Source organism: Melanotaenia boesemani, chromosome 4 (assembly GCF_017639745.1).
Source record: "Melanotaenia boesemani isolate fMelBoe1 chromosome 4, fMelBoe1.pri, whole genome shotgun sequence".
Taxonomy (NCBI): domain Eukaryota; kingdom Metazoa; phylum Chordata; class Actinopteri; order Atheriniformes; family Melanotaeniidae; genus Melanotaenia; species Melanotaenia boesemani.
In genome coordinates, this window is record NC_055685.1 from 30,603,189 (window position 1) to 30,613,441 (window position 10,253).

At 40.5% G+C, this 10,253-nt stretch overlaps 1 protein-coding gene across 1 annotated transcript; it reads left to right on the forward strand.

Annotated features, from left to right (window-relative positions):
- Positions 1-6,688: 6,688 nt before the first annotated feature.
- krt94 (keratin 94) lies at positions 6,689-9,936 on the forward strand. Its single transcript, XM_041984165.1, has 8 exons — positions 6,689-7,253; positions 7,621-7,703; positions 7,823-7,979; positions 8,101-8,262; positions 8,440-8,565; positions 9,200-9,420; positions 9,544-9,557; positions 9,655-9,936. Exons 1-8 carry the CDS (start codon positions 6,777-6,779, stop codon positions 9,702-9,704), a joined length of 1,290 nt encoding a protein of 429 aa, XP_041840099.1. The 5' UTR covers positions 6,689-6,776; the 3' UTR covers positions 9,705-9,936.
- The last annotated feature ends 317 nt before the right edge of the window (positions 9,937-10,253 follow it).

Consider the following 10,253-nt stretch of genomic DNA (forward strand, 5'->3'; position numbering starts at 1 on the left):
CTTTGACATGACAGGACATGATGTGCCAAGTTATTATAAAAGGAAGTGACCAGGTTGTGACAGACATGGGAGCATCAACTAGCTTTCATTCCCACTGTTTGATGAAACCGAAGGTATTATCACTTCACCTCTCTATGAATGTAGCTATGTCTACACTCAGGTGAAAGAATCTAGATCATCAACTCAAGACAATAGATAAGATTCAAGCCTTATTAATGACACATACACACCTCTTAGTTGCTATGTTGCAAACAAATAGTGGATTATTTTGATGTGTCTATGGTAACGGTTTAAGCTCTGACACTCTGGAGCAGCCTACAACAAACGTTCTAATTAGCAGTTTTAATCAGGCAGAAGTAAAAATGTTGATATTTTACTGAAGCTCTTTATATCTTAGTCTTGGTTTCACAGTTGTTACCAAGTTTGGGGATGGTTTTTTGACAGATATTATTTTTTAAAGAGGTTAAGGGATTAATTGAAGAAACAGAACAGTAACTTCCCTTCATATCAGTGCCTTCTCCTGCTCAGACCCTAACTCTGTTTTTATACTTAACAGAAACCATCGCAGCATTCTTTACAGCTGAGAAAAGGAGATTCATATCTGAAGAATGAAAAGGACTCATCTACCTTCCAGTGCCACCCTGCTACCAACAATCATTAATCACACTTGACCTTCGGCAGATTTATGATCCAAAGATGTTTAATCACAGTTTTTTATTTCTTTTGGAGTCATACAGCATGCTGTGATGATTAAAACCCTGTGAACTGTGATTAAGATAAAATTATAGCTTCACGTAACTGAAAACAAAAGCTGCATTGTGACAATCATTGCGACATGCACTGTAAAACACTTCCTGATTCATCTTTTCACCTTAATCAGGAGATAGTATCTACAGTTGGACTTTGGTAGATAGTGAAGTGTTTCTATGGAATCGTGCTTAATTAAAAGTAATAAAACAAAAAACACAAAGGGTAAATGTAGGTTTTTATTAAATGGGGAAATTTTAAGATTTATAGGACTGATAAAGCTGCAGCCATTGACGGATGTGCATTTCTTAAAATGTTTTCTGGATGTTTCACATCCTCAGTTTAAGTAAATATTCAATATTATAGATTTTGTTGTCAATACTGCTGAGCAAGATAACAAAGAGATCTTAACCTGGATGTGAAGCTGCACAGACACAGTCATTACATGTCTCAGTCATTTGAAGCGGCAATTACACTTCAGCTTCAGGCTGCATGGAAACGTGAAGTTAAACAGAGGAGGCAGGGAAGTCCTGGCTGAGGTTTCTGAGTCATAAAGCTGCTTTTAGTGAAAACGCCCATCTGCACTGACCTGCTCAGGTAGACATGGACTTATCCACTTTAATACTCAGATATTTGTCTCCACTGCTTCACTTCATGGAATTTGTCTCTACCTGCCAGTTTTCTAAAGCCTGTCCCAACATTAACTCACTCTGACTCAGCCACAGTATAATGAGAGAACACTTTGATAAAATGATTGTTGTTTAGGACTGGCAGAAACTGGTTTACAGAAGGTACCAGATCTTCACGGTGGACCACACAGATCACCGATGATGCAAAAGAGAACCACACTTTCTTTAATTTAGTTTAGTTTAGTTTAGTTTAGTTTAGCTTATTTATTTATTTTTGTAGGAGTTTTCAAGTCCTCAGTGAGGATGTTGGAGGAGTTATTGTTTTCATAAAGTAGGTATTGACAGACCAGGAGATTAAACATGTCAAGGGTGATTAAAGGCTGAACAAATAAACTTTTTCTTCTCAACAATCAAGTTTAGACCAACCAGGCACTCCTAAACTGAACACTGAGGGCTTTGACCAGAAATGTTATCTTTCCACTCCAAAAGAAACAAACAAAAAAGAAAATCTTAAATCTTTTTTTCACATGACATAAACTTTGGTTTTGCTGCTTGAACGTAACTGTTTTTTTTCTGTTTAATTTTAGCTATGTTGGAGAAAAAACAAAAAAGCTGTCTACAAAACAGTTTACTAAAATATTGATATCCCACTTTGATCAGTCACACAGTCCCTCTTCCACAACAGGGTACAAGAAGAAACTCAGTTAATAAATCTGTGAAAGTTGGTGTAGTTTGGGGTTAAAAGCAACATGAAACTAAGTTCAAGGACATGGCAAACTCAAAAATGCAAAACTGTGTTAAGATCGCTTTCAGATAAACAAGAGAGACAAGAACTTTCTGGTGAAAAATATCTGCAGAAGAAACGAAAGCAGAATTCTTTAGGAATGCAGAGCCTTATTTTGTTTCAGGGGGAACTACATGAAGATCATAAGGAAACAAAAACATCAACAAAGAACGCGGTGAAAGCTTTGTAACAAAAAAGTGGCATTATGTGCTTCCTATGTTTTTAATGAAATATGCATTTTTGGCATCTTAAGCTACTCAGACCTCAGAATTTCATAAACATTTGAACAAACACTTCACCAAAGGTTTTTCACTTCCAAATTCCTTTGTGCAGAATTTGTGCTCACTCTAATATATTTAATTTTTTCAGTTTGAGTTTTTTCAGAAGCAGAAATTCGTTCTTCTGGTGTTCTGCTCTGAGCACCAGTTAGCTTTGTCACAAATCCGTTCAGCTTCTCCAAACTACCACACGCTGAATATAGTTCTATTATCTTGTCCTCCAATCAAAATGACCAAATAAGCTGTTTGGCTACACATTTAAATATGATTTATAACGGTGACCCCTGAAGTAGAAGCGGCAGGATGGAAATATGACTCATATGAACATAGTCACATCAGAGGAAGCATTGTTTTCATGTGTATTCTTTAACAAGCAAAAGGTCTACTTCATGAGGAAATATGTTCTTTTTTAAAGCACCATTGTTTCCTTAATGGATAATATTATGCTGGTTGCCTTGGTGATATGTCAACACAACAATGTGTTCCAAGGACAATTTCTCTCTTCCTGGTTGGGTTGAGACAATCACATCACCTGCTTAGGATATGAACTAAAAACTACCTGATTAAGATGAACAATGTCATAATTTATTTGGACTTTTTACACACAGTTGCGTTCACAAAACCTATTCTTTGAACTTATTTAGAAGTTATTATTACCTGCATGAATAAAGGACCTATCATGAAGTTGTGTGTGAGAGGAGGACAGTCTCTGATAAAAATATAACAAAACAAAGGGTAGGACCCAAAGTACAAATCCCAAAGAACACATTGGACTGTTTGATTTGCAGAAATCTAAATCCCAGTGAAAACCTCAAATCTGACATTGCAAATAAGACTCCCTTACACTTAACAAAACTTCACAGCAATGCATGATGGTCAAAACTACCTGAAGAAAACAACCGAGAAGAGCAAGAAGCTTGTAGATGGTTACAATAAACACTCAAAAGCAGTCCAATCAATAAATTAGGACTAATCATCCATCTACTCGGGACAGGATTGAACTGTTGGACTGTGTCTGAACTGAGTTTATACATTTTACTTCCAGTGATCATTGTTAAAGCAACATCTCCCCAAATCCTGTTCTACAGGAAGTCCTTCTCTTTGTTTAACCTCATTTTATAAACCACAGGATTTGAGTTGCTTAGCAACGTTTGTTCACTGTGATAAATATTCTTTAGGCTGTGGTTGACATCTTTAATCCTAGGTTTACGAACTAGAAACACACCACAACAACATGTGTTTTAGCAATTTAATGAAATAAAATAAATAATGAAAATAATGAGTTATGCGGGATGTGGCATATGAGGTGGCATTGTGGTGTGGATAAGACCTTAGTTATCTGATGGAGACGGTGGACGAGTGGATTGAAGAGAGGGATAGGGAAGGGTGATGAAGGAATGAGGTGGACGATGCAAGATGAATGGCAGAATGGATGATGGATGTGAGCAAGGGTGGGTAAGGGCGGGGTTGAAAGAACGAGACAAACTGACTTCAGAAAGTGAACTGAATATAAGAAGTTTCACCAGGTGATTAACGGTGTGGTTGAGGTATGGCCCTACTCCCTAACCTAAGTTAACCCGTTGACTTCATATGGCTAAATGGCGACTGATGTTAATGTGGGTCCTAAAGAATGAAGAAATAAATTAAAATATACTTATTTTTTAAGTTATTCCAGCAATTCTTCATAAAATTTAGGTGTTCAGGCTAATTTTGCAAGAGCTTTCAAATGAAGACTCGGGTGAAAAGATAATCACTACATGCAAATCATGCATAACCAATGTGTACATTACACAATTCCTGTTGGTTTCAGACGTCTCCTGCTCCAACACACCTGACTCAAATTAGATAGATCTCCCCAACAGCTTGTTGTCAAGTTCTGCCCATGACCTGACAATGACCCATTAATCTGAGTCAGGTGTGTTGAAGAAGGAAACGTCTCAAGCCTGAAGGACAACAGCCCTCGAGGACCAGAACTAAGCCAGTCGGCTTAGGTTGCTGCAGATGTGACTATCAGCTTCACAATATTACAAAGACTATATATTACATTTAGGGTTGCTTCCCTTAAATTTATTGTCTAGCTTTTTTTGTGTAAAATGTCTGCAAAATTTTTATCTTTGTAAACTTTGCTCCTGAGATGCCTCATTTATAAATCATGTTTTTGTTCTTCACTTAAGAATGTCACCATGAAACACATTTTAATAATGCCTGCTATCACAGATGTGGCTACATTTGCACACATCAAACAAAGAAGGAGTAGCTGCAGCTGCAACTTTGGACCAATCAGAGAGACAGAAGCTGAAATGAGGCAGCTCAGACGGTATGGTGAAATTTCTTTGAAATATATTCTAATAGATTCTAAAACTAAAATAATTTGTCATGTGGCATGTACCCCACACCTCCCTCTTGACATGCTGAGTCAATATAGAGTTTGTAAGCAGTAATAACTTAGCTGGTCATGTGATCATCTTACAAACAGTGTAGTTTCAGTTTTTAGAGGAGTGACTTGAACATTGTGTTCATTGTCTCAAGTTACGGTGTAAAAGAAAACCTTTAACCTTGTTTACCTGCGTGCCTGAATATAGTTGTAAAAGTGTATTACAGGCCTCTAAGGACAGCTAAAGACAGTGTAGTTTCTGATACTTAAAGTAACAAAGAAGCTAAAGAAATGTTGGTTAAAGGAATCAAATCAAATCAAATCAAATCAAACTTTATTTATAAAGCTCTTTTCATGCTTGGGCAACACAAAGTGCTTTACATGAAAAATCAATTCTTCCATATTAAAACAAAAAGAAACTGCATAACAGGGGAGAAAGAAAAAAAAAAAAAAAAAGAAATTACAGTTGCACGCAGGAACATGCATTTATACACACATTGCATATACAACCCCCCCCTCCCGAACAACCCCCAACCCATATTCGGCACATGACTCTTTGATTTCTTTCTCTGTACTAAAAGTAGTATTAAACACTTGAAGTGATAACCATCTGGCTTGATGTTGCTGCTGTGAGGAAACAATATCATGGGGATCCATCCACACCAGGAGCCAGTCAGCCCATGTCCTACATAGGTTGCCATCATGACGACCACCCGATCAGGACAGACCAGGGCCCACACCACAGCCGCATCACCTCAGCAACAGCCCCAGACCGAGCAGGCAGAGCCCTCGGCGTGGAGGAAACAAGCCTCAAGATTAGGTAATGCATGCAAGCAGGCAGCTAAACTTTACTCTCAGTGCAACAGGAATGATTTACTTCTCCCCCTTAACTGTGAGGTGACCCATATGTGCCCCCCCCCGCTGACTCCAGATGTTTCTCTAAAACAGCCTAGAAACTGGCCAGAGCCCAACACTGAGATAATGACAACGCACACACATAGAAATGTGCAATCCCTTGAGGCACTTTGTCTCATCCCTCACACAACTCACGACAAGCCAAAACCAACAATATGAGCCACACACACACACACACACACACACGCACACACACACACACACACACACACACACACACACACACACACACACACACACACACACACACACACACACACAGGTTACTGGACTGATGGGGGAAGGGTGAGGGGTTATTGTGTGATTGTGTGCTATGCTAAACAATGGGGGTGCTGAAGAATTCCCTTGACCTCAAATATAGAAAACAATCAGTCAGCTTCATTGATTTCCTGCAAACTGTAGCTACATGCACATGAAATTCTTGTGTTACCATAAAGTTTGAATTGTTCAAAGTATCAGACCTTGAAAATTTATTTAAAAATCTTTGCAAAGGACGGAGGTATCAAAACGGTATGTCTGGAAAACATAAAATTAGATTATTTTAAGAAATGAGATGACAAAAAAATATTCTTTGCAAAGTGTTCAGTGTGAATATTGACTAACGTTAGGACACTAAGACATAAATCTACGCCTCCTCTATTTGCACAGAGATGCCAAATGACTAGAATGATCAAGACAATACCTGCAGGCATTTGTGGCAGAACTGAACAGTTAATTCATGCAGAGGGATACAAATATATGAGATTCAGACCCACAGATCCATGTCAAACACACATTCCATTAGAGTTTCCTCACAGGAGTGGAAAGAAACCAAACCCTGATGTTTAACAGAAAAACAAATGGTAGTTGTGCCAAGCCCATGGCTGAGCTGCAGAGGAAAACTCCCTCCTTTCTTCTCCACCTCCCTTCGAGTGGCCAGGCCCGCCCCACATCCTGCACTATATCAACAGCCTGCCTCCCTCTATCAAACTCTACAGTCCTGCCACAGTCCACAGCTGTGTAACAGTCCTCTCTCAGCTTCTCTCTTGACCAGCAAATAGTCAGCCATCATGCATTACAGCCAGAGTATCGCCAGTGGTCCTGGACTCATCACCAGACAGAGCCGCAGCTACACATCCAGCGCTGCTCCCCACAAGGCTCACAGCGTGTCAGGTCTCAGCTTCAGGTCTGGTCCCCGCATCTCCTCCTCCTCCGCTCGCGTTGTTTCCTCTGGGTTTGGAGGCGGCATGGGGATGGGTGGTGGCATGGGGATGAGTGGTGGCATGGGGATGAGTGGTGGTATGGGGATGGGCGGTGGATTCGACCTGTCCTACGCTCTGGACCAGAGCACCGTGCACCTGAATGAGAAGGCCACCATGCAGAACCTCAATGACCGTCTGGCTTCCTACCTGGAGAAGGTCCGCTCTCTGGAGGCTGCCAATGCTAAGTTGGAGCTGCAGATCAGAGAATACTACGAGCAGAAGGGCCCAACAGCAGAGAGAGACTACAGCAACTACTGGGCCATCATCAATGACCTGAAAGACAAGGTATGTGTGCAGAGATCTACACTTCAATCCGTAAAGAAGTCAAATATTTGCAGTTCTGTTAATGATTGTCAGGGGAGCGCTTAAAAAAGCCCAGATACATAGAGCCATGATGACAGCCTGGATTATATGATGTGCCACTTAAAACGTGATGGCTAACAAAAAAGGGAAGTTAGTTAATGTGCATGGTGATATGACTTTGTTGTGTTTTCTCAAATGTGGTAATGGCTCTTAAAAAATCTTGATGTGGCAGAAAAGCTTTTAATGTAAACAGTCACAGATCAAAGTAAAAACTAGTCTGAGCCATTTTACATTTCTGCAAATGAACCGTTTCACTGAGACCCACTCCCTGTATTGTTGCTCTCTTTAGATTGGTGCCGCCACCATTGCAAACGCCAACATCTTGCTTCAGATTGACAACTCCAAACTGGCTGCTGATGACTTCAGAACCAAGTAAGCACAAACTGTCATAACAACTTTTATTCTGATAAGATAAACTAAGAAGACTTTATGGTGAAAGCCATCTCATACAAATTGTTTTTTTTTTTTTTTTTTAACCCTGAACTAATTAGGTTCGAGCATGAGCTGATGATGCGCCAGTCAGTTGAGGCCGACATCGCCAACCTCCGCCGTCTGCTCGACCAGACCACCCTGACAAAGGCTGATCTGGAGATGCAGATTGAAGGGCTGCAGGATGAGCTGGCTTACCTGAAGAAGAACCATGCAGAGGTGACTGACACACATCTACAACTCTAAGTTTTATCTGCAAAGAGCCATCCTTGACACACCCGGAGACCTGCTCACAACTCTGCAAATACTGACATCTTTTTCTTTTCTTTAATTTGTTCAGGAGCTGGCAGCTATGCGCTCTCAGCTTAGTGGCACAGTCAACGTGGAGGTGGATGCTGCACCTCAGCAAGACCTGAACAAAGTCCTGGAAGAGATCCGTGCCCAGTATGAAGCCATCACAGACAAACATCGCAGGGACCAGGAAACCTGGTTCAATGAGAAGGTGAAGAGATTTTTCCATAAACAAAGAAATCACATCCCCCACACAGTAAATGACCGGGTTCACTCCCTCAGCAGTCAAAGCTGTGATTAGATATGATCTCCTGTTAGGCTAAAACATCCCACTCTATCTTTATCTTTTATGTTCTTATTTTGTTTTTTGTTTTTTTTGTTTATCTAGTCGACAGTTCTATCCAAAGAAGTGGCCATCAGCACAGAAACAATCCAGACGTCCAAGACAGAGATGGGTGACCTACGACGCACACTCCAAGGCCTGGAAATCGAGCTGCAATCTCAGCTTAGTATGGTGAGATGAAAAAAAAAAAAAAATCCATCAGAAGCCGTCATCTCACTGATGTGGCCTTATATGAGCAATATTCCTGGATATCTTTCTTGTCAGGTCAAAATGAAGAAACATTTAGAGTCTAAAGAACAGAAGGGAGGATAAGAAGGGGAGGATATATTAAAAGAATGAAGGGAGCAGTGGAGAAAAGAGGGGGGGCTCCAGGAAAACATTTCACAGACATCTGTTCAAATTCTAGAAGTCATAAAAGAGCTTGAAGAAAGCTGAAGGAATGCTGAAGTGGATGGCAGCGAGTTGCATTCCCATGGTTTATCTGTGCCCAGCTGGAGCTCGTCTGTTAGCACTCCCTGCAACAACTACTCACTGCTGCTGTGTGATGGTGGAAGTAAAGAGATAAACACATTCAAACTTTTTTTCAAACCCAGCTGCTTTTTATCCTTTCATAAAGGGAAAGCCAATGATGTGCAAACAACCTGCTTTTGTGTCTGACTTATTGCAACCAGGGTGTGGCCGGTGGAAACGGAGAAGAACTTTAAACAGTCAAAGCTATCATTAATGACTTATTCCAGTAAACTACTTTGCTGGTAGAAACACCAACTTAACCATTAAAGTACTTTTTCCTCATCTCATCTAACAGAAAGGGGCTCTTGAAAACACGTTAGCAGAGACGGAGGCTCGTTACAGCGCCATGCTCGCTGGCTTCCAGAACACAATCAACATGCTTGAATCAGACCTAGCTAACGTGCGTGCCAGCATTGAGCAACAGGGCCAGGACTACAAGATGCTGCTGGACATCAAGACCAGGCTGGAGCAGGAAATCGCAACCTACAGAAGGCTGCTGGAGACAGAAGAGTCCAGGTAAACACAGCTGCATGAACTCACCATTCAGGCCAATTTATTTCAATTTATGAAGAAAATAATGCACTGGACATTTAACTCACTGTTTTTCTCTACTTTTCTCTCCCCTTTCATACACTTTAGACCAATTGGCACAGGTAAGTGATGCTTATTAATATAATAACGCCAAGTCAATTTAATAAAGTGATGTAATGAAAGCTTAAGGCAATGCCATTCTTTTCTTCTTTTTAACAGGAGGCACAAAAACAACAGTTAAAACTACCACTGTGCACACTTCCAGCTAGAAGGGTCCAACTGGCAGGACAAGCTGTTCTCAGACACGCAACCATACACACACACACCAACTTATGAAAACTGTTACACAAGATGAGTGAAACTGTACTGAAAATGTATACAATGAAATGTAAACAACTTGTAACCTGAAAAAGAAAATGTGATATTCACTCCTGTGTGTGTGTGTGTGTGAGAGAGAGAGATAGAGACCTGTCTGGAAATAAATCTGCTGGTGAAGATAAAGAGTTTTGTTGTTTTTTGTGACAGTTTCTCACAAGAACCACGTCTTTTTTCCATGACATCACCGTGTTTATGCAGTATCCATGGCAACTGCATTACATTTTGGGAGGTGGGATATGGGGGTGCGGAAATCTGTCTTACATAACAGGGCTGCTGTCAGGAAAGGTTGAACAATGGTTAAAAGCTCCAGTGTGGAAAGCATTAGGAGCTGGAGGAAAGGCTGCTTAGAGAAGGGCACCGAACGATACTCTCAGAATTCAGCAAAAACAAAACTCTCCAAAGAAAAAGAAAAAAAGAAAACGAGTTAGGCGACCACATAA

Bases quoted from the DNA above. Each gene is read 5' to 3' on its own strand.
- krt94 (XM_041984165.1), top strand. From the start codon at position 6,777: ATGCATTACAGCCAGAGTATCGCCAGTGGTCCTGGACTCATCACCAGA. The intron at 7,254-7,620 runs GTATGTGTGCAG...TGCTCTCTTTAG, and splicing joins TCAATGACCTGAAAGACAAG to ATTGGTGCCGCCACCATTGC. The intron at 7,704-7,822 runs GTAAGCACAAAC...TGAACTAATTAG, and splicing joins GCTGATGACTTCAGAACCAA to GTTCGAGCATGAGCTGATGA.